This window comes from Lepidochelys olivacea, assembly GCF_965140295.1.
Source record: "Lepidochelys olivacea isolate rLepOli2 genome assembly, chromosome: 6".
Lineage (NCBI taxonomy): Eukaryota > Metazoa > Chordata > Testudines > Cheloniidae > Lepidochelys > Lepidochelys olivacea.
The window spans coordinates 111,837,944-111,864,934 of record NC_140416.1 but is presented as its reverse complement, the minus strand read 5'-3'; the positions used below and the strand labels follow the sequence as shown (position 1 = coordinate 111,864,934).

General features: G+C 45.2%; 2 protein-coding genes across 4 annotated transcripts in view; both read right to left on the bottom strand.

Annotated features, from left to right (window-relative positions):
• CEP170B (centrosomal protein 170B) overlaps positions 1-26,991 on the bottom strand; it is a 98,634-nt gene that overhangs the window by 32,590 nt on the left and 39,053 nt on the right. For all 3 annotated transcript variants that reach the window (XM_084631031.1, XM_084631029.1, XM_084631030.1), the window contains exons 7-12: positions 12,504-12,617; positions 11,166-11,642; positions 8,542-9,305; positions 5,776-5,964; positions 4,343-4,466; positions 934-2,730 (exon numbers count right to left, since the gene is read on the bottom strand). In XM_084631031.1, the coding sequence (XP_084487157.1) occupies positions 934-2,730; positions 4,343-4,466; positions 5,776-5,964; positions 8,542-9,305; positions 11,166-11,642; positions 12,504-12,617 (3,465 nt within the window). The remainder of the gene's footprint in view (positions 1-933; positions 2,731-4,342; positions 4,467-5,775; positions 5,965-8,541; positions 9,306-11,165; positions 11,643-12,503; positions 12,618-26,991) is intronic.
• LOC311522595 (uncharacterized protein) lies at positions 16,952-18,840 on the bottom strand (the record flags this gene model as incomplete). Its single annotated transcript, XM_084632067.1, has 2 exons — positions 18,055-18,840; positions 16,952-17,472 (listed from the first exon to the last, which is right to left on the bottom strand). Exons 1-2 carry the CDS (start codon positions 18,635-18,637, stop codon positions 16,952-16,954), a joined length of 1,104 nt encoding a protein of 367 aa, XP_084488193.1. The 5' UTR covers positions 18,638-18,840.

Below are 26,991 nucleotides of genomic sequence, written 5' to 3'. Positions count from 1 at the left end.
GTGCAGTATCTGTCATATCCATCTTCCCCATCTATTAATTTAAGTACAAGGCTCTGCACAGGTAAACAGCAGAATAATCTGCATCATATTCCTCAATGAGAGATTTAAATATGCAGCTACTGTAACTATGGCACATTTTGGAGGCTGCAGGCCAAACAATAAAAAAGGGCAGAGGCAATCTCCCCTCATGGGCTATCAGAGTTCAACACCAATTGTCCAATCATGCAATGTTTTGAAATTTCTGCAAGCAGCAAAGCTGCTTCCAGTTTATTTGCTCACTTGCTTATTCCTTGTTTTGCCTTCTCCGATGCCTTCAAAATTTACCACTCTGACCTCAAACCATCATTGACACAGTTGTAAATTCTCTGTTGGGCCAACGTGCATTTTCTGTGGCTCTTCAAAACCAAAGACAAGCAGCCAATTTCCATGTGATACTGGAAAGTCAAGAAGTTCTATCTTTGTAATAGGGCCAAGATCTTCATGTGAGTAGTGATTTTGGGTGCCCAACTCGAGACACTTCAGAAAGGCCTCTGATTTTTAGAAAGTGCTGAATACCCACCCTCTGAAAGTCATCCCCTATTAAAGCATCTCAGGTTGAGCATAGAATAACTGAGGCACTCAAAAATCACTAATAACTCATGAAATCCTTCTGGTTGATCAAACGATCTCAATTGGGTATGAAAAAATTGGGTGTACATGCTATTTCTATACCTTGACGTGTCCAGTTGTGTTGTTCCTGAATTGCTCCAACATGCTTATTTGTGCGCACCCCCCCGTCCCTCTTTCTTGTTCCCTTTCCTCTCTTCCTCCTCATTGCACACCCACCGCCGTACTTTTGTTATTCCTAGGAGAACTACACCTGGAGCCCACACAGAGAATCTGTATATTATAGAAGAGTGGAACTAAGGAGAAACATAAAACGTAAGCACTTACTGGAAGTGGATGAATACCTGGCACTGCCAGAACGAGTTCTACTGAAAGGTTGCTTTGTAGTAGCAGCAGCTGCAGTTCTTCTAGCTGCCGTTCTAGCCTCTGACACAGGTGGCTTCCGATTTGCATAATACGACTCCACACTGCGTCCCGAAAACCCAGTTCTTGGCTGCGTAGTTTCAGAGTCGCTTGGCACTGTAAACGAACCTGCCCGTTTCCTTGGCATGGCCAGGATGTCAAGCCTGGACAGCTTTTTAGACTCCGCGGATTGTTTAGAAGACCCAGTTGTGGCTTCGAGGTTGGAGGCTGTTTTCTCTGTGTCGGCACATTCATTATCTGATGCATCTCCCAACCGGGCGCGACGGAGTTTTGAGGCCCTGGTGGGCCTGGGGGTTGATAAACTGTTGGACCTGGTGAGAACCTGCTGGATCTTTTGCATGTTTGCAGTCACTTTGCTGCGCTCCTCTTTCACAGCCTGAGTAAAGGGTTTCCTTCTGGGGACGGATTTTGACACAGAATGCTCGTGATCAGAGGAGGCCGTTTCTGTTACCGGGAAGTAAGGAAGACTAGAGCTTCTTTCGTCATCCGTAAAATCCAGTGACCCACGAGCCCCAGCACTACGCTTGATTTGGAAACGTTTGGCGGTTTCTCCTCTATTTCCTGCCTCAAGCGGAAGCATCCTGCGTTTTTCAGACAGCCTTTCGCGAGCGCTGGGCTGGCTGCACTGGTCCTGGATAGAGGGAGTGGAGGAGGATTTCTCTTTCTGCAAGCTGCTCGTAACTTGGCGTTTTGGTGTGCTGCTTGGGACGTTTTTACCGCTAACCAAGCTGACAGTGCTTGCCGTGTCCACATCAGAGTCCCCAGATAAGGAGTCTTCTAGCTGCCCGGGAATAGTTTCTGAAGGGTCCAGCTGGTGGTTTTGACAGAATAATTTGGCTTCCAGTGCTGCCAAAGCAGTTTCAGTGTCTTTAAGGATAAGATGAGTGTCTTGATTATAGTCCATACGGCTTGACCTTGCAACATCTAAATCTTTAAGCAGAGGGTGACTTGAAATATGAGGAAGTTTATTCTGAGGAACAACGCCACTTGATTTATCTTTGGTAAAACTTTCCTGCCTAATGAAGGAGGATATTTCTTTTGTGGCTACGTTTTCTTGCTCTTGAGAAAGACTCTGATGAAGGGAAATAACCATTTTCCCCGATGCACTAACATAAGTGCTGTTAATGTCGTTGACCACTGGCTTTGCAGAAGCAGCTGCACTAGGTGACTTGACAGCCAACTCTTGATCCTTGCATTCTTTGTCTGCTCGAGAACGAGACGTGCTTAGAGAAAGCTTGGAGGGAACCCCGACCTCATTAGTTTCATCACCAATGTAGAAGGAAGTAGATACTGGCTCACTTACAGCTGCGATACTAGAAATCCCTGGAGCTGCCGGCTGTCGGACCTCAGATTTTAAGTCTTCCCCCCTTTGCCGTTCTTGCTCAGACATTTTACTGTTTTCTTTGCATTTCTTGCCTTTTTCCAAACCAAAGCCATCATCGGACTTGCTGGCATCACTCAGGCTATCGGGATCCAAGTCCTCTTGGATGAACAATCGGGTGTTGGGATCAGCACAGATTTCTTTACCCTGTTCCTTTACAATGTTTCTCTTGGATACTTCAGGATAGGAGTCTTGACAAGTTAAACCTGCGGGTGTTGGGCTGTCAGATTTATCACTCGGTGGGAGCTGGGGAAGAAGCCTTCTTGTTCTTGAGGGCACAATGGTCTCTGGTTCCCCCGGTTTATGAGCTGTGCCACTTTCTAAGGAAGATTAAAAGACACCCATTAAATGCTGTTTACATGCTGGACTAGAACATTGCATTTATTCACCAGGGGCTTGAACCTGCAAGGCGCAGATCCAGAAAGGCAATTAAGTACGCGCTTAATCTTAAGCATGGACATCAATAGGTCCCATACATATGCTTAAAGCTAAGCATTTGCTTAAGTCCCAGGCTGGATCAGGGCCAGAGTGCTCATCACCTGGCAGAATCAAGTCCTAAATCTGATTTAATAACCTTGACATTCAAACATCCCAGCCGTGTAGCACTCTTGTCACAGTTATATAAATCTAAAAAACCATACAAATATACAAGAGACCCTGAAACTATATCTTCTTCCTGCCAAAGGGAACAGGGAAAAGCTGTCAACCACATAGCCATATGTTTGGACCAGAGATGCACCATTGTAAGAAATGTGCTAGATGATGTAGCTTACTTCACTAAAGAGATGTCACTGTCCACTAGTACAGACCTTACCAGATAGTATTCCACATCAAAGTCTCCGTATAGAAATCCTATTGGTTAAACCAGTTTAGGAATTAGCAGCCAAGGATATTCTACGTGTTATTAAGGACACGCTTTACTGGAAGAGTTTTATTATTTCACCCCATGTCACAGCTCAGGATTTCATATCTTCCACCATTTTTAGTTTAAATAATAAGTGGCTTGGAACTTGAATTCTCCTGGACAATTGGGTTTTTTATTTTACAATGCCAATCAAGTACAATGTGCCACATTATGGAAATAATCTCTGGAACAAAGTAATTGCTTTCTGCAGCCTTTTAGCTGTTGGAGAGAGGACATATGGCTCCTTATCTAGAGAGAGGGGGCATGGTTATCTTCTGGATTACAACATTTCCTCCTCTCTCCCACTCCCATTCTCAACATCAGGTCTTAGGGCCCTTTCAGTTTTTTAGCTCCTATCTCTGACATGATTCTAAGACTTCACTTTGTTTTTTCTTCTCTTGTACTTTGTTCTATGCATCAGGCCCCCTACAATCACTTCAAATACTGCTACCTAGCGCTACCAAACCCAAGGACAGTCTGATATGCTCAGCACAGCTTGAGAACATAGGAGAAGTGCAACAAAACCACAGCTAAAGATGGCTGGTCAGTGCTTGCTTTCATAAATGACTTGCAAAGGAAAAATTGGGGTTCTGCCTTTCCCTTTTGCTTCATAATGAAGTACAAACAATTCCTGATGGATGGTTATTTCCAATCCTGCCCCTGTAAGTGTTATTGTTCCCTATGCCACCTGAACAAACTTCAGGAATGTCAAGTACGGTCTTCACTTTTCTTGTTGGAGGACTTCTTGGATGACTCATATGTGCACTGGCTGCCTTCGTAACCCTTAACTGAAGGGACGAGGCAGCTAATCCTAAACAAAGAAAGATTTCTTTCCATATACTTTAGTTAAAACAGAAAATAAGCTGTAAGAAAATTTAAGAGCATTTCAAGCTTTCTCTAGGTCCATCAGAAAGCAACAAAAAAGAGCATAAGAACATCTCTCTCCCACCTCTCCCCACACACACTTTTCATTTCACTTTTAAATAAACTGTCCAGCATCCTGAAGATGGCATCAGCACAGTACTTACCGGTATGGCCCTCTGATACTAATCCCTGCTGTTGAACATCACAAACCCCTGAGTCTGTGTAGCTGTCAGCAAGACTTGCCCACCTAGACACCCACTTCTGACCACCTTGAGATGCTGGAGGCCCCTATAAAGAGACAAATGGAATGTTATAAATTTTTTTAACCAAAGTCTTGTCACAAAACCCCTCTGTGATACCCTGTACCCACATGACACCTTGTACCCCATGTTCACCCCTTTATATGATTATGATATATTCTGTACCAAGTATGCTTTGTGAGGTATCATTTGAAAACTCAATCTGCAGAACATCACTGTCCTGTTAAGATGTGTATAACAACACTATGTGTAAAATTGAGATTTTGCTATATGATTGTTACTGAAACATGTTGTAGTTCTGGGTAACGCCAACAAACCCATTTTTCAGAGGCAAAGACACACTGACAACCCCAGACAGGTACCAACAAAGTCAAGTGAGTTATCACTTACTTAAGCAGCCATTCTTCAGCAACGGGAAAGTGTAAAAAAGAAGTTTACATTTCCTTCCAGCCACGGTGCGTATCTCACATACAGAGGAGACTGTTTGTCTACACCCTGGTGGGGCGGTAATCCTCAGAGAGAGGAGGAGGGTATAAAAATAAAGGACAGTGACCTCCACAGGACACCTCTCTCCTTCTTCCATTTCTCTGCTTATGGCAGCAACAACTCTCAAAGAACTGAACAAGGGAAGGAGTGGTCCCAGGCTGGAAAGGGACGCAGCCTGTGAAATGTATTGCAGCTCATGGTGAGACAAACCTTTTGCTTTTAAGCCTATTAGTCTGATAAAGTTTAGGAATTAGCTTGCGTGTTTAATCTTTTATTTCTTTGGTAACCAATGCTGACTTTTATGCCTTACCATTTATAATCACTTAAAATCTATCTTTCTCTAGTTGTTAAACTTGTTTTATTGTCTTATCTAAACCAGTGTGTTTGATAGTAGAGATTTCTTAAACACTTTAATGTCAGCAGGACTGGTGCCTATTCATTACCCAGTGCTGGAATGATGGGACTATTTATGAGCTTGTACTGGCCAGTGGGTATTGAACAGTACAAGACACCCATTTCTAGGGGACAAGGCTGGGATTCAGGGATATGCGGGTATTGACCTGTATGTAATTTATGGATGTCTGGGCATAGCATTCATGTACTCAGCTGGGAGTGACTTTACTTGCTAGGGGCTGTGTGCGAGCAGAGGTTTGCTATTCACCAGCAAAGCAGTGTTAAAGGCATCCCAGTCTGAAGAGCTAAAGGGACACAGCAGTTCAGGTTTCACCCTAGGAATGTCACACCCTCCTGAGAGCCTGTTGCACACACAGACTGATCTCCCAAAGGTGAAATCAAATCAATACATTCCCACCTAGGCCGAAAAGCACATAAATCACCCCTGTTCCCTGTACCTGCATCTCAGCCTGGGACCCACTAGTGGGTTTTGAAGGGAATGCCTGGAGCAGAAGTGTCTTCTGACTGGTGCCATTTTCAGTGATTAGATGCTGGTGAGAGCTTGATTCTTCCTTTTCGCCTTTTATAATAGGTCTGTAGGCTGAAGATAATCTGGAAAACTCTGGAGATTCAAACACTCCGAAAACCTAAAAAAGTGTGCGGAGGGGAGGGGAGGGGAGGGGAGGGGAGAGATTAAAACAGTGTAACCATGAAAGCTAAATCCAAAAAATGCTAATCACACTGAAACTGTGGTCCCAAATGGTTAGCTATTAACCAATTCTTATATACCATGTAAGTTCTACTCGCCACTCTTCAAAAGTTATTTCTAAGGCTATGTCCACACTAGCACTTTTGTCGGTAAAACTTTTATCGGTCAGGGGTGTGAAAAAGCCACACATCCCCGCCCGACAAAAGGGCCAGTGTGGACAACGCTATGTCGACAGGAGACGCTTTCCCACTGACATAGACTCGTTGGGGGTGGTTTAATTATGCCGCTGTAAGGTCTGTAGTGTAGACAAAGTCTAAAACACTTTATAGATACGTTTCCAAATTCGTACAGTATTCCAGTACATTCCCTATAAAATTAAACATTTGCACAGTTAAATCCTTTTTCATCCAAGTAAAATTTAGTATATCAGGAAAAAACTGGATGGTAATGTGAATTAAGCTGTGGAAGAGTCTCTCAAGGGAAGCGATGGAAGATCCATCAGTAGGGACTTTTAAAACCAGACTGGGCAGAGGACTTGATAACGTACTGATAAGAACAGCCCTCCACCATCAGAGAGATGGACCTGATGACCTAACAGGTCCTCTCCATCTCTCATTGCTATGATTTATCTCAAAGCACTTTACAATAAAGCCACAAAACACCCCTGTGAGGATGAAATAATCATTATCTCTGTTTTACAAAGCGGGAAAACTGCAGCACAGAGCAGTTTAGTGATGTGGCCAAGGCCTCTGGAAGTTGGTGGCAGAATCAAAATAAGAATCAAGTCACTTGACTCCCAAATTGCAGTGCTCTAACCATGAGAATATCCTTCTCCTTAGTGCAAAGATCTATTAATTGGGGTATTTTTATACTATTGCATTATGATTGTTTATATATCAGGGTCAAGGCCTCATTGAGCTGCATGCTGTTCAAACATTGACCCAATCTTTGCCCCCTAAGAGCTTGCAATCTAGTTTAAGGGCTTATTTTTTTACAGGGAAGTAGCCCAGAAGAGATATAGCAGAATAGCTATTCCGTACTCGCTCTTCATGTGGACACTCTTATTAGTCTTTGGAAGCGGACTAAGCTAATCCCCAAAGAGGCACTCAGTGTGGAATAAGCGTGTCCACGTGGGGCACTAGTGCAAAATAGCTCCTGCGCTTTAAATTCACATCCTCACTTATTTCACACTGGCTTCCCTATGTAGACAAGTCCTAAAACAACTTGCAGCGAGTGGGTGTAACAAACCATTGGAAGGGAGCGAGGAGGGGGATGAATGTGGAGTAGCAGAGACAAAATCACATGGGTACATGGGCCAGCTAGTGCAGAGCTTCAGAGCCTGACTCAATGACAGGATGTTTTTTTCAAACTAGTTACTTTACCCTTTGCCTACATTTCTGTTATTTTTCACGTGCCTGTTTTACTTGAACCTCTGCCTGCTGCCTCTGTTGTTAAACCTGAAAATAGGCCAAGCTTTACAAAATAACTGGTTGTTTGGGGTGGTTGGGTTTTTTTGAGTTATCATTCATTTTACATTTTTTAAATTAAAACAGATACAATCATTTCCATGACCAACCCCACCTGGACACTCCCTTCCCTACAGCAATTAGTTGCTGTCTGCCTGGACAAGTCCCCTTTAGCGAAATCAAACCACCCTCAACTAGGAGTTGGGGATGCCACTGGGACTCCTGAGTTAGAGAAAATCTGTCTTCCATTTCAGCTTCTTTTGGCCTGCCAGGGAGAGCCTGCCAGGCAGAGTATACATGTCCCATATATTATTAACAGCAGGGCTGGAGGAAGTGGTGTAAAGGGCACGATGCATAATTAGATCCTGAATTTGCAAAGACTTGTGCATTCGAGCAGTCCTGTTCCGTAAAGTTACTCATGCGAACAAATCTTTGCAGAATCGACCCCTTCATTATTTTGAGCATCATGTTGCCCTTTGCTGGTACATTTGCAAGGCCATTCTTGTACCTTTGCATGTAAATCCTCTTTGCACACAAAGATATGAGTTGCTATAAAGTTCCCCTGCCCCTTTTCAGATGGGTTTTTAATGGATATTTTACCCCCATTTACGGTGCCTGTGTAACCCACTGGTGAGTGTGTGACAGGATCCTGCCTGTGCCGGCTCCACAGAGGACAGGAATCCCTTAGAGCTCCCATCCAACTCACACCCTTTAGCTGAAGCCTTCGCAGCTCGTATTTTTGGCTCGAGGGGTATGTCAACACTGCACGCGGCAGCGTCTCAGAGCCCAGTTCTACAGACAAGGCTACAGCACTAAAATGGATGTATAGACATTCAGGCTCAGGGTCTGAAGCCTAGGGAGGGGAGTGGGCTGTTTGACGCTCTAGCATAAGCCCATGGGCCCGAGTCTGTAGACCTGGGCTCTGAGATTAGCAGCTGCAGGCTGCCACTTTGCAGTGTACATGTACCCTAGAGGTCCCTGGGTCAATCCCTGGTTTGTCAGCCAACAGTGATCACATTTATAAGAGGTGTTCCCTGGAGTGATTTTACCTGATCGATCATTTTCCGAGCTTCTTCTACTTCTTTATCTTGTGACTCCGTCTCAATGGTGTATGTGCCCGTTTCACTTAAACTGTCCTCCTCATCATGCTTCCTAGCCTTGACCAATTTTGGGTCGGTAGGTGATGCGGTGACAGGGTCTGGTGCAGACGATATTACTACCCGTGGAGCCACTGGCATCTGCAGAGGTGCTGGCTTCTCAGCGCTTGGCTTTCCAGCTTGAGAGTTTTGCCTTAGAAACTCAGCAGCAAAATCCTGAGCAATTTTAGACTTCCTCCCAATGCTGCCGTAGTTCTTTGCAGACGGCCTTGAAGCAGAGGATGACGAGGAGCTGATCCGATCTTCTGTCTTCTCTCTCTTAAAGGAGCTGGATCTTTGTGTCCCCGAGGAGTTGCTAGCTGGCTTGCCTGCCTGGGCAGCCAGATGAGGAGGTGGCACTGGGCTACCAAGCTTCTCAGCGGGCATGGCAGCTTTGCGCTTTTCCACCTTGGTTTTCGGCACGGGATCCGTGTCGCTCTGAGAGGAGTGTGCGCTGTGCGTGAAGGACTGTGACCTCTTTTTACGAGGCGTGTCATCATCAAAGAACTCAATGACGAAGGCCTGCTGGTTATGCAGCATTTCCTGGGGGTCACGCTTGATCTGGCGCTGCAGCCTGGCTTGCTCAGCTGCATGGTCACTGCTGGTGGTCTCCTTTTCTGCTGTGGGTGCAACGGGGTCTTCGGAATCGCTTTGCGTCCCATCTTCATGTCTGTTACCTGCAAATGATTACACACAATTGAGTCCTACACTAACATTTCACTGTAACCCTAATAACCACCTCCCAGCACGGTCAATCCTCGATTTTTCTCTTTGTAAAGGAATAGTTCATAGTGGGCACGCTGCAAAAGACAGCTGTTTGATCTGGTGTTTAAAGAGAGCTGACGGTTTGTGTCCCAGAATGATGAAAGAGTGGGAAGTAGAGGAAGGGGTTGTAGGGAGCTGGCTGATGGAGTTCCTTTTTGAATACGGTTGGGGTTTTGCTTTTGTTGTTATTGTAAAATTAATTATGCGTCAGACAATCTAGAGCTTTTTATGTGCATCTTTTTTAATATTTAAATCAAAATAAATACATGTAATTATTTTACCATTCTGTGCAATTTCACTAGTCTCAAAGATTATCTTGTTTATGTATCTTTTGCTCCGGGACAAAAATTACCCTGCAGAGCAGGGGAAACAAAACAAGACAAAAGAAAAGCCCTGTGGATTGCATTCCACGGACTCAAACCAAGATGATCAAAGAGCAGCAGGCTGATGGAATTCATAGCTAAAGCGCCTCTGAACTTCTATTCTCTCTCCCCCTTAGGACTTGCAGGATTTTCATTTTTTCTGAAGGATTAAGGCCATAAAATTTCCAAACATTATGTATATGGCTTCCACATCATTTCTTCACCCTCCTGGCAAAGGTTAACTTGGTTATTTTATGGACGCTTCTTGCTCATTAAGCTCTGTTTTGCACCAACAGTGGTAACATTTTTAGTACAGAAGCTCTGTAACTTTTCATATCCCCCCCTCTGCATTTAACCAACAGGGAATCCAAGGCATCTCAGCCACTGGTGGACCTGAGAGCCCCCCTCCTTGACTTTATCAGGCAGGAGGATCACAGACTGTAGCTCCTCCAGCACTTACAAGGCCTCCATGAGCAAACTGGTGGAAATTCACAAGGTGTTGCCTTTTCCCCATTTGACAGTGAATTGGGCTGATAGAGGTGGCCAAACTAGCTCACGTCAAATAGATCATGGGGGGAATTGTCAAAGACACAGATGGACATTAGATGCCCAACTGTCAGAGACTGCCAGTAGCAGTGGGACACTAAACTATTTCTGGCCTTTGAAAATCTTCCCCTCCTTTTCTGCAAGAGATGACAGAAAACACCTCACGGTGACAGACTCTTCCCAAAGGCAGGTGACCTGGATTCACCTGGAACTGTTAAACAGTGGGGGAGGGAGGTTTCAGATATGTTTCGGTTAAGGAAAAGAAACCTCTCTCACAGCCATGGCGCAGAATTTCAGTAACCTCTGTCCCCACACCTCAGACTCTGCCCCTAGAGCTCTGGCCCCCACCCCATGCCCTGCCACTGTCATGGGATTGTGACTGTCCACTCTATACCAAGGTCAAGGGCAATTAGCTACATTTAGCAATTGTGAACCTAGTGCTAGAAAAGCAAACGTCATTCCTACCATGACAGGAGGCCAAGAGAAGAGATTAACTAACCGTTAAACCTGTTTCTAACCTGCCTTAACGGCATGATGAAAAACTTGAACATCTGAAATGGAAACTCTCTGTTTGAGATGAGTATGTCTGACGACTTGCCATGATAAAGCCGGGTGGACACCGGGTTAGAACATTCCACTGCCAGAATCACAAGTGGCATCTATGTCCAGCAGGTGGGCCGTCTGCCAGCTGAACTAGGCTTAGAAGTGTCGATAGTGATTATAAAAATACCTGTCACAGATAAGTGGTTCTTACCCTGTGAACTTTGAGCTGAGAAAAAGGGTAACAATTCCTCCCCCCGCTTACTTATGCTGTACTTGGAAGGCAAGAACATGGACTAGCCAGCATGAAAAACAACAGCTTACCTTTCAGTGTCCTCACATGAACCGGCAGATCACTCTTTGTACTGAACACATCATCTCCCGGAGACTGCCTTCTCATCAAACTTGGGTCATTCTGAACCAGCCAATCAGCCACCTTGCTCTCCGCTGACATCATCTCTGTGTGACCCGCATCCTTACTGAAGGGTCTTCTCTGTCTGAGTGAAAACTTAGTTACATGATCTTTTATCTTTATTTTACCAGGGGTACAGTCATCAAATTCAATGGTAAAAGAGGCATGGCTTTGCACAACGGGTGGCACCACAGCATCAATGTCCTTCGTCGGGATTTCGTGGACCTGCGTTTCAGGCAATTTTGCCAGCTGTTGGAATTCCTTCGTTGGGATTTCGAAATAACTAGGTTCTCTTCTGAATGCATACACAGACTGTTCCTGGGAATCTCTATAAGCAAGAACGTTACCATTGATCTCCCCTTCATGCTGGGATATCTCCTTCGTTCTTTCTACAGATACAAAAATATGGAAGAACACACCTTACTTACAGGCACCACAACACTGTTAGATTAAAAGCCTAAATTACCGGTACTGTAAAAGCCTAAATTACATGGTAACTGTATAGTCTGATTGTTTGTATACCACCCTCATCGCTGTAGTACCTGAGAACCTCAGTAAGCAACGTGACTAACATCTGTTATGTGTAATTTTTTCTCTCTCTCACTCCCCAGAAGAAGAATTGTGTGTGCAGTGGAATATTTATTTGGGTAGGTTTTTTGTTTTATTTTGGGAGGTTGTCGGGTTGGCTCCCCTCTGAATTTGTAGTCTGCTCTGTGTTTATGTTAGAGAAGGCAGGATAATGAAGTGGACCTTGAACATGGAGCACAAGGTGGTGGGGTTTGGGATGGTCCTCAGGTTCCTTTGCGACTTTATTCCACAGTTAACAACTACAGCCAAGTTTATTCTCCAGTGTAATTTCTTAAGCCCATATCCTGCATGACCACATCAGCCTCTACTTAACTTTAGACACATAAGTGATTGACTACCTGCGGATGTGAAGCGGGGATCAGAGCTTGATTTCATAATGTATTAGTGTCCTCCATGATGTTAACAGAAATCAAGAGGGCCTGTTGGGGTAGTGTTCTTGGTATTTATTTATCTGGATTTAAAAGTGTATTACCCAGGCAACTTTCATTATTTGTCATTTCACACAATGTCAAGCAAACACACATTATTTTATATCCCCTTATTCCCATTTTGGGCAAATTTAAAGAGCACACAGAATTTTAGCCACTACAATTCTGAAGGAGGGTGTTGTGCAGCAGGAAATAAAAAGCAACAGTTTTCCCCCAAAAGACCATCTCTATTACCTGAATAATGTTCTTCTTGCCTTCTGTCCTCCTGCCTTTCTAGTTTGTTATTTGCATCATCTTCTCCCCACCATGAAGGCTGACCATAAAGGGGTGTGCGATAAGTAGCTGTCTCTGGCAAGGGAAAGCAAGAAGTTACCATGACAGCAAATATCAGTAGGCATTGGCTATCAGATTCATAAAGACAACAGAGTACAGAGTCTGCTAACAGGAAGGTGCAAGTGGACTGATGGAGTCTCAATGGCCTTTCTTATACTCATGCAGTTTTCCAGCATTTCACTACAAAATATCGTTGGCTCAAACTGCCAGTGTCTCCTCCCAATTTAGTTCAGACCCCAAGTTTGTTGGGTGAGGGGAGCAGGGAGAAAGAAAGAAGGGGCAAAAAAAAGGAGAGAAGTTGCAATGAACACTGTTTTCTCTTTTGGATTTTAAGTATTCCCTGCTGAGCTGCAAACCCAAACGGAAGCATTATATTATTGCCTAGAAATCAAAGAGTGACTCTACCACAATTCATTGTCCCAGCTGAGCAAAACGCAAAAAGCAAAATAAATGTGAAAAAAGTGAAATTTAAATTCTTCCAGATTTTCAACAGACATGGACATCTGAATGGGGGATTTAACCGTATCCCTTTAAACTTACAGTTCTCAATCCTGCAGTTCTACTGCATGCAAACCTGCAGGTGAAAATCGCTGGAGCTTTGTCTTTGACAGATTGCAGGACTGGGCTTAGTATGGAAATACAGAGTAGTAAAGGTGAAGGACGGTATAAATAAGAGGAGGTCTGCAGTAAAGGCCAAATCCTGCCTACAACCCCAATCCTGAACAACAGGATTGGGCTAGCAATCTCTTATGGTGACCTTTCACTGCAAAGTTAAGTGAGCTGTATTCAAGTTACTTCTCTTGCATGAGCTCAGCATGAGAGAGAGCAGCCACCCTGTGAAACGACACTCAAGCTGCTGCAAGATCCTGCATCTTCACCAGTGCTACCAGGGCACATCTCACGGTTCCTAGTGCTGGGAATACGCTGAGCCTCCTTACAAATCCTTTCTCAGTGTCCCGAGGGAGACCTTCTCTCCTCGCTAGGCACATGGGTGGAAGTGGCGTTAGTTCGGCAACTCTTTATATTTAAACCAGTTTCGGCTGGGCACACTCCAGATTTCTGTTAGCGACCTTCATTCCAACCCCTGAGCAATGACCTGTGCTGAATGTTGGTGCTGATCCAAGGGAAAGAGAAGACTGATACAGCACACAGGTGGGAAGAAATCCTTTCCACCATTACTTTCCCAAGACTAGAGGGATAGAGGCAGAGGATCTTCTGTGCGGCCGCCACGCTACCTTCAGCCAACAAAGCCACAGAAAGTAACGTTGCTTGCCAAAGGCAACTCAAACTCATTATGGTCTGAGCACACTATACATCAAACTTCACTCCCTCATTCCCTCTCCAATGAAAAGCTAGATTGGCATTTATGAATTACAGAAGATGACTCTCAGGTTGATACATAAAATATTGTCATGAGCAAATCTGCACAACCTTGTTACGAGCCTGCAGAACGACTGTTTCTATAATCAGGGCCCCACTGCACTGGCCATCTGCCCTCCTGCCACACACATGCACACACAAAACAGAGAGATGGTCCCTGCCCCAAAGAGTGAACAAAACCTAGAGTTCTAGAGTTGCTGGGTAACACCATGTAACCCATATGATGCAAAGTACAACTCACACAACTCATACAGTTACTTGGTAGCCACTTATGTCTACACTACGAAATTCGGTCGAATTTATAGAAGTAGGTTTTGTAGAAAGCCTTTTTATACAGTCGATTGTGTGTGTCCCCACACAAAATGCTCTAAGTGCATGTAGTCGGAGGAGTGTGTCCACAGTACAGAGGCAACCGTCAACTTCCGAAGCGTTGCACTGTGGGTAGCTATCCCACAGTTCCCGCAGTCTCCGCCGCCCATTTGAATTCTGGGTAGAAATCCCAGTGCCTGATGGGGTTAAACATTGTCACAGATGGTTCTAGGTACATATCGTCAGCCCCCGCTTCCCTCCCTCCTTCCGTGAAAGCAAGGGCAGACAATCATTTTGCACCTTTTTTCTTGAGTTACCCGTGCAGACACCATACCACGGCAAGCATGGAGCCCGCTCAGCTAATCATCACTGTATGTCTCCTGGGTGCTGGCAGATGCGGTACTGCATTGCTGCACGGCAACAGTTTATTGCCTTTTGGCAGCAGACAGTGCAGTATGACTGGTAGCCGTTGTCGACATAGTCCAGGGTGCTCTTTTAACCGACCTCAATGAGGTCAGGGGCGCCTGGGGAAACATGGGAGTGACTCAGCCAGGTCATTTCCCTTTTAAGTTTTGTCTCGTGTTGATTGAGTCCTACCGGCAGTGCACTGTCTTTTAATCAGCAGCCAGCAGAAGACGATGGCCAGCAGTCATACTGCATCATCTTCTGCCGAGCACCCAGGAGATGACGATGGCTAGCGGGCGTACTGCACAGTCTGCTGCCAGCAATATGTATAAAGATAGATGAAGTGGCTCAAAACAAGATATAGACCAGATTTGTTTTGTATTCATTTTCTCCTCCCTCCCTCCTTCTGTGAAATCAACGGCCTGATAAACCCAGTTTTGAGTTCCATCCTTGAGGTTTGGAGTTCTATCCTTGAAGGGGCCATTCAGTTTCTCGCAAAGCCACCCCCTTTGTTGATTTTAATTCCCTGTAAGCCAACGCTGTAAGCCATGTCGTCAGTCGCCCCTCCTTCCGTCAGGGCAACGGCAGACAATCGTTCCGCGCCTTTTTTCTGTGCAGACGCCATACCACAGCAAGCATGGAGCCCACTCAGATCACTTTGGGAATTAGAAGCACATTAAACACCACGCGCATTATCCAGCAGTATATGCAGCACCAGAACCTGGCAAAGTGAAACTGGGTGAGTAGGCGATGTCAGCGCGGTGACGAGAGTGATGAGGACACGGAGACAGACTTCTCTCAAAGCACAGGCCCTGGCAATATGGCCATCATGGTGCTAATGGGCGAGGTTCATGCAGTGGAACACCGATTCTGGGCTCGGGAAACAAGCACAGTCTGGTTAGACCACATAGTGTTGCAGGTCTGGGATGATTCCCAGTGGCTGTGAAACTTTCGCATGCGTAAGGGCACTTTCATGGAACTTTGTGACTTGCTTTCCCCTGCCCTGAGGCGCAAGAATACCAAGATGAGAGCAGCCCTCACAGTTGAGAAACGAGTGGCAATAGCCCTGTGGAAGCTTGCAATGCCAGACAGCTACCCGTCAATTTGGAGTGGGCAAATCTACTGTGGGGGCTGCTGTGATGCAAGTAGCCAACACAATCAAAGATCTGCTGATATCAAGGGTAGTGACCCTGGGAAATGTGCAGGTCATAGTGGATGGCTTTGCTGCAATGGGATTCCCTAACTGTGGTGGGGCCATAGACGGAACCCATATCCCTATCTTGGCACCGGAGCACCAAGCCGCCGAGTACATAAACCACAAGGGGTACTTTTCAATAGTGCTGCAAGCTCTGGTGGATCACAAGGGACGTTTCACCGACATCAACGTGGGATGGCCGGGAAAGGTGCATGACGCTCACATCTTCTGGAACTCTGGTCTGTTTCAAAAGCTGCAGGAAGGGACTTTATTCCCAGACCAGAAAATAACCGTTGGGGATGTTGAAATGCCTATAGTTATCCTTGGGAACCCAGCCTATCCCTTAATGCCATGGCTCCTGAAGCCATACACAGGCAGCCTGGACAGTAGTCAGGAGCTGTTCAACTACAGGCTGAGCAAGTGCAGAATGGTGGTAGAATGTGCATTTGGACGTTTAAAGGCACGCTGGCGCAGTTTACTGCATCCGATGAAGTGAGCTGTAGCTCACGAAAGCTTATGCTCAAATAAATCGGTTAGTCTCTAAGGTGCCACAAGTCCTCCTTTTCTTTTTACTGACTCAGTTAGACCTCAGCAAAACCAATATTCCCACTGTTATTAGTGCTTGCTGTGCATTACACAATATCTGTGAGAGTAAGGGGGAGACGTTTATGGCGGGGTGGGAGGTTCAGGCAAATCGCCTGGCTGCTGGTTACGCACAGCCAGACACCAGGGCGGTTAGAAGAGCACAGGAGGGTGCGGTGCGCATCAGACAAGCTTTGAAGACCAGTTTCATGACTGGCCAGGCTGTGTGAAAGTTCTCTTTGTTTCTCCTTGATGAAACCCCCCGCCCCTTGGTTCACTCTACTTCCCTGTAAACTAACCACCCTCCCCTCCTCCCTTCGATCACTGCTGTCAGAGGCAATAAAGTCATTGTTGCTTCACATTCATGCATTCTTTATTCATTCATCACACAAATAGAGGGATAACTACCAAGGTAGCCCAGGAGGGATGGTGGAGGAGGGAAGGACAAGGCCACACAGCATTTTAAAAGTTTAAAACTTTAAAACTTATTGAATGCCAGCCTTCTGTTGCTTGGGCAATCCTCTGGGGTGGAGTGGCTGGGTGGCCGGAGGCCCCCCCACCACGTTCTTGGGCGTCTGGGTGAGGAGGCTATGGAACTTGGGGAGGAGGGCGGTTGGTTACACAGGGGCTGTAGCAGCTGTCTGTGCTCCTGCTGACTTTCCTGCAGCTCCACCATACGCTGGAGCATATTAGTTTGATCCTCCAGCAGCCTCAGCATTGAGTCCTGCCTCCTCACATCATGCTGCCGCCACCTTTCAGCTTCAGCCCTCTCTTCAGCCCTCCACTTACTCTCTTCAGCCTGCCACCTCTCTTCCCGCTCATTTTGTGCTTTCCTGCACTCTGACATTGTCTGCCTCCACGCATTCGTCTGTGCTCTGTCAGTGTGGGAGCACAGCACGAGCTCAGAGAACATTTCATCGCGAGTGCGGTTTTTTCGCCTTCTGATCTTCGCTAGCCTCTGGGAAGGAGAAGATCCTGTGATCCTTGAAACACATGCAGCTGGTGGAGGAAAAAAAAAAAGGGACAGTGGTATTTAAAAAGACACATTTTATAGAACAATGGCTACACTCTTTCACGGTAAACCTTGCTGTTAACATTACATACACAGCACATGTGCTTTCGTTCCAAGGTCGCATTTTGCCTCCCCCCAGGGCGTGGCTAGCCCCTCCACCCTCCCCGTGGCTAACAGTGGGGAACATTTCTGTTCAGCCACAGGCAAACAGCCCAGCAGGAATGGGCATCTCTGAATGTCCCCTTAAGAAAAGCACCCTATTTCAACCAGGTGACCATGAATGACATTACTCTCCTGAGGGTAAGACAGAGAGATAAAGAACGGATGTTGTTTGAACACCAGCAAACATACACTGCAATGCTTTGTTCTACAATGATTCCTGAGTACGTGCTACTGGCCTGGAGTGGGAAAGTGTCCCACCATGGTGGGTGGAATAAGGCTGCCCTCCCCAGAAACCTTTTGCAAAGGCTTTGGGAGTACATCCAGGAGAGCCACGAATGCCAGGGCAAATTAATCATTACACATGCTTGCTTTTAAACCGTGTATAGTATTTTAAAAGGTACACTCACCAGAGGTCCCTTCTCTGCCTGGCGGGTCCGGGAGGCAGCCTTGAGTGGGTTTGGGGGGTACTGGCTCCAGGTCCAGGGTGAGAAACAGTTCTTGGCTATGGGGAAAACCGATTTCTCCGCTTGCTTGTTGTGAGCTATCTACAACCTCATCATCATCATCATCTTCCTCGTCCCCAAAACCTGCTTCCGTGTTGCCTCCATCTCCATTGAAGGAGTCAAACAACACAGCTGGGGTAGTGGTGGCTGAACACCCTAAAATGGCATGCAGCTCATCATAGAAGCGGTATGTTTGGGGCTCGGACCCGGAGCGGCCGTTCGCCGCTCTGGCTTTCTGGTAGGCTTGCCTCAGCTCCTTAAGTTTCACATGGCACTGCTTCGGGTCTCTGTTATGGCCTCTGGCCTTTATGCCCTGGGAGATTTTGACAAAGGTTTTGGCATTTCGAAAACTGGAACGGAGTTCTGATAGCACGGATTCCTCTCCCCATATAGCGATCAGATCCCGTACTTCCCGTTCGGTCCATGCTGGAGCTCTTTTGTGATTCTGGGACTCCATCATGGTCACCTCTGCTGATGAGCTCTGCATGGTCACCTGCAGCTTGCCACGCCGGTCAAACAGGAAACTGAAATTCAAAAGTTCGCGGGCCTTTTTCTGGTCAGTGCATCTGAGTTGAGAGTGCTGTCCAGAGAGGTCACAATGGAGCACTCTGGGATAGCTCACGGAGGCCAATACCGTCTAATTGTGTCCACAGTACCCCAAATTCAACCCAGCAAGGCCGATTTCAGCGCTAATCCCCTTGTCGGGGTGGAGTAAGAAAATCGATTTTAAGAGCCCTTTAAGTCGAAAACAAGGGCTTCGTCATGTGGATGGGTGCAGGGTTAAATCAATTTAACGCTGCTAAATTCGACCTCAACTCCTAGCATAGACCAGGGCTTAGCCTTTATAGGGCAGTAACCTCTACTCAGGCAGACATCTCCTGTGCTGGGATTCAATGAAGCACTATGCGATTTCAGGGATTCACTCAAATCGATCTCAGTGCAATATCAGGTCTTTGTTATGAGAAAATGATGGCTAATGGAACTGATCAAAAAGTTTAATTCAAAAACGCTGCCCCCATGAAATCTGGTATGCGGGGAAAAAACCCAAACATTTTCATGAACATAACCAGACTTTTCTAGAAATGTTCTCTATTCCCTTGCCCCGGGAAACGGTTACTGTTTATTATCATTCATTTTCCAGACGGTGTCTTGGTAATGCCAGTTTTGATTGGTCAGCTGAGTCACATGGTGCAAATTCCCCACTAAAGTTAATTGAGATCAGGGTCCTACAATGGGTCCCAGGTATTCAGGGCATTTTTTCATATATGTTTGCAAAACATTTAACTGATCCTGATTAGGGCCTCTGGATGCTACTGCAGTGTAAAGAGTAAAGATTATACCCCCCAGCTTGCCTGAGACAAGGTTTTCATTGCTTATTTAAAGAGGCATGTAAAATAACTTTCATTTGTCATTCTCAGCATGGTGAGGGACCAAGAGCGGGGATATCCCACACTTGGGATAGCAGATGTTCATAGTAATTTTGCAAGGATGCATATCTGTACTCTTTAGCCCCTCATACCTATGCATTAGATATTTCCAGCAATGACAGCTATCAGCATGTCCATTTTTGGACATATTTTAAATCGTGTCTTCTTCTGTCGCATCATATTCAAGTTACAGCTACCTAGACAGCCGTTACTTGACTTGTGCTTTAAAACCACACACTGAGCTGCCTGAAAGGAATCGTCGGATTGCCCCTGCACTGATCTATCCTGCCAGCTTCGTGTGGAAAGGGTGCGAATTAGTTTTTATTGCTATGGCAGCAACAGGACATACAGTTAAAAAGTATGCCTGAAGTAAGAGTTAACCCTCCGCTCCCCACAAACCTAACAACCACCACTTGGAATATTTTAGAAGAAATCTGACTGAGAAACTAATAAATCCAGAATGCTGGCTTTGAAAATGACAGTCCAAATATAGTAATTTTGTTTTAAAAATACAGCATTTACTGACCACAGGCCCTGCCCAAGGGCTTTTCTTCATGTATGGAAATTATAAACATATGGTCTCTCGTAGGACTACAGATCAAGTGAGGTTGAAAACTTATTTTATGTACTTTCTCCCCACAGCATTTAAAAGAAAGCTACATTCACAGTGCTCTTGTGGCCTTTTAAAATTCAAAAGAGAAAGATTTCTCACCATGAATAAATTGAAAGGTTTCAGAGTAGCAGCCATGTTAGTCTGTATTCGCAAAAAGAAAAGGAGGACTTGTGGCACCTTAGAGACTAGCCAATTTATTTGAGCATAAGCTTTTGTGAGCTACAGCTCACTTCATCGGATGCACCCAACGAAGTGAGCTGTAGCTCACGAAAGCTTATGCTGAAATAAATGTGTTAGTCTCTAAGGTGCCACAAGTACTCCTTTCCTTTTCATGAATAAATTGTAATTGCTAAGCAACAGGTATCACAAATAGGGACTGGCAAACCATTTAAAAAAGGAGTAAGAACTGACCAAAACCTTTGAGAACATAAGAACGGCTTACTGGGTTAGAGCAGTGGTCTATCTAGCTCAGTAGCCTGTCTTCCGACAGTAGCCGATGCCAGGTGCTTCAGAGGAAATGAACAAAACAGGTAATCACCAAGTGATCCATCCTGTGTTGCCCATTCTGGCAAACACAGGCTAGGGACACTTCAAAGCATGGTTTTCAATCTCTGCCCATCCTGGCTAATAGCCATTGATGGACCTATCCTCCAGGAACTTATCTAGTTTTTTTTTGAACTCTGTTATAAGTCTTGGCCTTCACAACATCCTCCGGCAAAGAGTTCCACAAGTTGATTGTGCATTTTGTGAAGAAATATTTCCTTTTGTTTGTTTTAAACCTGCTGCCTATTAATTTCATTTGGTGACCCCTAGTTCTTGTGTTATGAGAAGGAGTAAATAACATTTCCTTATTTACTTGCTCCACACAGGCATGATTTTATGGACTTCTGTCATATCCCCCTTAGTCGTCTCTTAGTTCTGACAGAATTTCAGGGTCTCAAAGTGTGGATGAGATGATGGTGTAGGGAGCAGGGGTTCAAATTTATTAGGAACTGGAGAACCTTTTGGGAAAGAGGGAGCATATACAGGAAGGATGGGTTCCACCCAAACCAAAATGGAACCGGATTGCTGGCATGTAAAAATTAAAAAGGTCATACAGCAGTTTTTAAACTAAGGGCTGAGGGAAGGCCAACAGCTGCAGAGGAGCACATGGTTCAGACAGGGACATCCCTTAGGGGAGGATTTGGTTGAAACTATAGTAAAGAAAATATGATGAGGTTCAACAAGGATAAGTGCAGGGTCCTGCACTTAGGACGGAAGAACCCAATGCACAGCTACAGACTAGGGACCGAATGGCTAGGCAGCAGTTCTGCGGAAAAGGACCTAGGGGTGACAGTGGATGAGAAGCTGGATATGAGTCAACAGTGTGCCCTTGTTGCCAAGAAGGCCAATGGCATTTTGGGATGTATAAGTAGGGGCATAGCGAGCAGATCGAGGGACGTGATCGTTCCGCTCTATTCGACATTGGTGAGGCCTCATCTGGAGTACTGTGTCCAGTTTTGGGCCCCGCACTACAAGAAGGATGTGGATAAACTGGAGAGAGTCCAGCGAAGGGCAACAAAAATTATTAGGGGACTGGAACACATGACTTATGAGGAGAGGCTGAGGGAACTGGGATTGTTTAGTCTGCAGAAGAGAAGAATGAGGGGGGATTTGATAGTTGCTTTCAACTACCTGAGAGGTGGTTCCAAAGAGGATGGTTCTAGACTATTCTCAGTGGTAGAAGAGGACAGGACAAGGAGTAATGGTCTCAAGTTGCAGTGGGGGAGGTTTAGGTTGGATATTAGGAAAAACTTTTTCACTAGGAGGGTGGTGAAACACTGGAATGTGTTGCCTAGGGAGGTGGTAGAATCTCCTTCCTTAGAAGTTTTTAAGGTCAGGCTTGACAAAGCCCTGGCTGGGATGATTTAATTGGGGATTGGTCCTGCTTTGAGCAGGGGATTGGACTAGATAACCTCCTGAGGTCCCTTCCAACCCTGATATTCTATGATTTGTTGGGGAAGGGTCAATGTGGCTTTTGTAAAGGGAAATCATGCTTCACCAATCTACTAGAATTCTTTAAGGGGTGAACAAGTATATTGTGACAAAGTTCCTCCCCTGCCTTGGTGGGAGCTGTGCTGTGCTTATTGGCGGATTTTCTTGCTTCAGAGGTTCACGGCAGCCCTCAGTTTGGCCACTTTCATGGCTCAAATCTGCCGTTCACTCAGTTAAGACTCATCACTGGCCAGCATGGGGAAAGGAAGAAGAACAGTCCCCGCAGTCTCTGCTGATCCATCTAGTGGATCGGGGAACAGGCCAGAGACCTTCCCCTCTGGTGGAACCCACAGTCCAGTTCAATGCCTCCAGTAGCAAGTAGGGAGTTGGAGGGATGGGGGGAACCCGGACCCGCCTTCTATTCTGGGTTCCAGCCCAGGGCCCTGCGGATTTCAGCTGTCTATAGTGGCTCCTGGAACAGCTGTGCAACAGCTACAACTCCCTGGGCTATTTCCCCATGGCCTCCTCCCAACACCTTCTTTATCCTCACCATAGGACCTTCCTCCTGGTGTCTGATAATGCTTGTACTCCTCAGTTCTCCAGCAGTATGCCTTCTTACTCTCAGCTCCTAGTGCCTCTTGCTCCCAGCTCCTCACACGCGCACCATAAACTGAAGTGAGCTCCTTTTTAAACCCAGGTGCCCTGATTAGCCTGCCTTAATTGGTTCTAGCAGCTTCTTGATTGGCTGCAGGTGTTCTAATCAGCCTGTCTGCCTTAATTGTTTCCAGAAAGTTCCTGACTGTTCTGGAACCTTCCCTGTTACCTTACCCAGAGAAAAGGGACCTACTTAACCTGGGGCTAATATATCTGCCTTCTATCACGCTCCTGTTGCCATCTGGCCCGACCCTGTCACAAAATGGACAAGGGGGATCCAGTGGATATAGATCACTTGCACTTTCAGAAAGCCTTTGACAGCGTCCCTCACGAAAGGCTCTTAAGTAAAGTAAGCAGTCATGGGATAAGAGGATCAGTAACTGGTTAAAAGACAGGAAACAAAGGGTAGGACTAAAGGGTCAGTTTTTAGACTGGAGAGAGGTAAATAGTGGTGTCTCCCAGGGGTCTGTACAGGGACAAGTACTGTTCAACATATTCATATATGATCCTGAAAAAGGTGTAAACAGTGAGATGGCAAAATTTGCAGATGATACAAAACTACACAAGATAGTTAAGTCCAAAGTAGACTGCAAAGAGTTACAAAGGGATCTCACAAAACTGGGGGACCAGACAACAAAATGGCAGATGAAATTCAATGTTGATAAATTCAAAGTAATGCACATTAGAAAACATAATCCCAACTATATATACAAAATAATGGGGTCTAATTTAGCAGTTACACTCAAGAAAGGGATCTAGGAGTCACTGTGGATAGTTCTCTGAAAACATCCACTCAATGTGCAGCAGCAGTCAAAAAAGCTGAAAGAATGTTAGGAACCATGAGGAAAGGGATAGATAATAAGACAGAAAATATCGTCACTAGACTATATATATTTATGGTATGCTCACATCTTGAATACTGCGTGCAGTTCTGGTTGCCCCATCTCAAAAAAGTTATATTAGAATTGGAAAAGGCACAGAGCAGGGCAACAAAAATTATTAAGGGTAGGGAATAACTTGCATGCGAGGAGAGATTAACAAGCCTGGGACTTTTCAGCTTGGAAAAGAGATGACTAATGGGGGTTATGATAGATATCTGAATGGTGTGGAGAAAGTGACTAGGGAAGGGTTATTTACTCTTTCACATAACACAAGAATCAGGGGTCACCCAATGAAATTAATAGGCAGCAGGTTTAAAGCAAACAAAAGGAAGTACTTCCCCACATAACACACAGTCAACCTGTGGAACTCATTGCCAGGGGATGTTGTGAAGGCCAAAACTATAAGAGGGTTCAAAAAAGAATTAGATAAGTTCCTGGAGAATAGGTCCATCAATGGCTATTAGCCAAAGTGTTCAAGAATGCAACCCCATGGTCTGGGCATCACTAAACCTCTGACTGCCAGAAGCTGGGAGTGGACAAAAGGGGATGGATCACTTGATATTTGCCTGTTTGATTCATTCCCTTTGAAGCAGCTGGCATTGGCCAGAGTCAGATGACAGGATATTGGGTTAGATGGACTGTTGGTCTGACCCAGTATGGCCATTCTTATGTAACTGTGAAGACAGAATGAAAACTGGCGTGGGGGGAAGCCAAAAAAAGAAAACAAAACAAAAATTAACTAGCTGGAACCTCAGCCCCTCTTTCCAGCTGCTTTAAGCTGCTCCAGCAGCCTTAGAGGGGCAGCTGGGTATTCCCCTTGTGTAGGGGATCCATGGGTGACAAAGATGGCCCAGTGCCCAATGTAAGGAGCATATCAAAGTTGGAAGAGGCATGGTCAGAGTGCACTGCTCTCGGTGACCATTCCAGCCAGCATGCATCAGAGCAGCCTAAAGCCTGCTCTAACTTACACTGCCAGGATTGAAAGCCAATTAATGCCCTCCTCCTCCTCGGGGGCACCGAACAGCACACAGAGTCTGCCCACGTGGCTTTGACAGCAAGATCAGATTGTACATGGTATGTTAAAAAGTATCAGTATTGTAAGATTAAATATTTGCGGGGGGTAAGGGGAGAGAAGAGAACTCCATTCGTTTTGGGGTCATTTTGCTGTCCCTGATCATCCTATAAGGATAAGGGAATAAATTACAACTTCATTCCACTCAACTTCCAAGAAGAATGCAAAGGGCACAGCTAGAAGTAGAGGGGGAGGGGACTGCATTTCTCTCTTTTTATGTCTGGCTAAAATATATTAGGAACCGTTAATTTTCCACCACATTTTAGCTTCTAAATTAAACCTGATTTTAAATAAGCAATTATATTAAATGAGCGGAGCTTGCTAACTTTCAACGCTAACCCAAAGGGCCAGATCCTCAGCTGATGTAAATCTGCATAGGTCCACTGACTTCAGCAGAGCTATACTGGTTTACACCAACTGAGGATCTGGCCCCAAAAGGAGGATTTCTTACATTCTGTGAGGAATTATGGATGATAAGATTTTGCCCGCCCTATTATATACACCAACCAACTTAGACACAAGTTGCCTTAAATCCACAGCTTTTCTTCCACAGGGCTGTTGGGAACGCACAGAAACATGGAAACTGCCCAAACTGCTGGTGCCACGAGGAGCATAAATGAAAAATAACTACTCAGTCATTTAAATCATATTACGGTCAGTCTGATTGATAGCAGCTCATTACCATCCCTCCCAATGTCATGCCAATCTGTCCAGATGATACCAAATCATTCAAACATATTTCTTGGCTCATCAATTCAGGCAGAAAGTCTGAAAACTATTCTTGTAGATGACAGAACTGAGATCAGCATGAGCATTCAGCTAGACAAATATTGAACGATTGGTGACAGTGTCATACAGAGAAGGCTACTGACATGCATGTGTTCTGTTCAGCAATTTACTCCTGTAATGGGGGATGGGTAGTCCTCCTTTTTTTAAAACAAAAGTGATGAGGCAACAAGGGTCAGGACCAAAAATGCAGTCCAGCTGCACAAGGAAAAGAGGAAACTATACATTAAAACAGCCACTCTAACAGCTTCCTTAGAGAAAGCTCTCACACTGCACATGCAGCTTTGATCACGACGGGGTTCCATTTCTTTGATAATATAACTGATGGGGTTCCTGGCAGCCTCCTGGTTTAGTGCCAAAGGCTGGTACTTACCCAGTAGCCCAAATGAGGTTAAAATTACAAAGGAAAAGAGACAATAATGGTAAATTCCTTTGCTGACGAGAGCATAATCAGGTTTTGAAACTTGCTATTCACAACAAAAGCATCAGAAATCTACACTGTCTCAATCAAGCATTTTTCGATTAATCATTAATCGTACAACTTCCATCTTCAGAAGATGTAGTATAGCAGGCTCATTAAGGAATAGGCCTAGGGTGGGGGGAGAGGGAAAAGATCCAATTTTAATAGTTTTAAGTCAAGTAATTCCTAAAACCTCTATCATTTTTTCTAATAGTAGATTATAATTTAGCTGGGGCGGGGGGGAGAGACTAAAGAAATCCTTGGCTGTTTTTATCTGTAAGTTGTTGTTTTTTTAAAGTGGGGTAAACCTATACCACGGTCTCTTGTGATTGATGGGAGTATACATTAATATTGGAGGTTTTTGCATTGGAATGGCCAAAACTTATTTGTATCAATTATTTAGTCAGTATTTGATGTGCTGTAGGTTCCTTCCAACTGGATTGGATGAGATATAGATAGCTGCATATCTAATACGGTGGTTTCTCTTATCCTCTAATGCAGATGTTACCATGACCGCAGGGGGAAAGTAGCCAAAGGGCTACATCCGCCACTACAAAAGCAGCAACAGCTCCAACTGACTCCACGTGAGCTACACCAGCTCACTCCAGTGACGGATTTGGCCCCAAGACTTGAAAGCTGCCCATTTCATCTACAGTATGCCATAATTTAACTACACAGAACTGTTAGAAACAAGGACTCCAGCGAATCCAGTTATAGTTCCTCATCCTCAACAGTAGGTTTGAGCTTTTATCAATATTATTATTTGTATTATGGTAGCGCCTAGAGACCCAGTAGAGATCAGAGCTCCATTGTTCTAGGTGCTGTTCAAACACAGGGTACGAGACAGCCCCTCTCCCGAAGAGCTTCCAATCTAGACAGAGAAGACAGACACAAAGGAAGTATTATCCCCATTTTACAGATGGGAAATGGAGACCCAAATGACTAGTCCAAGGAACTCTTTGGCAGAGGCAGAA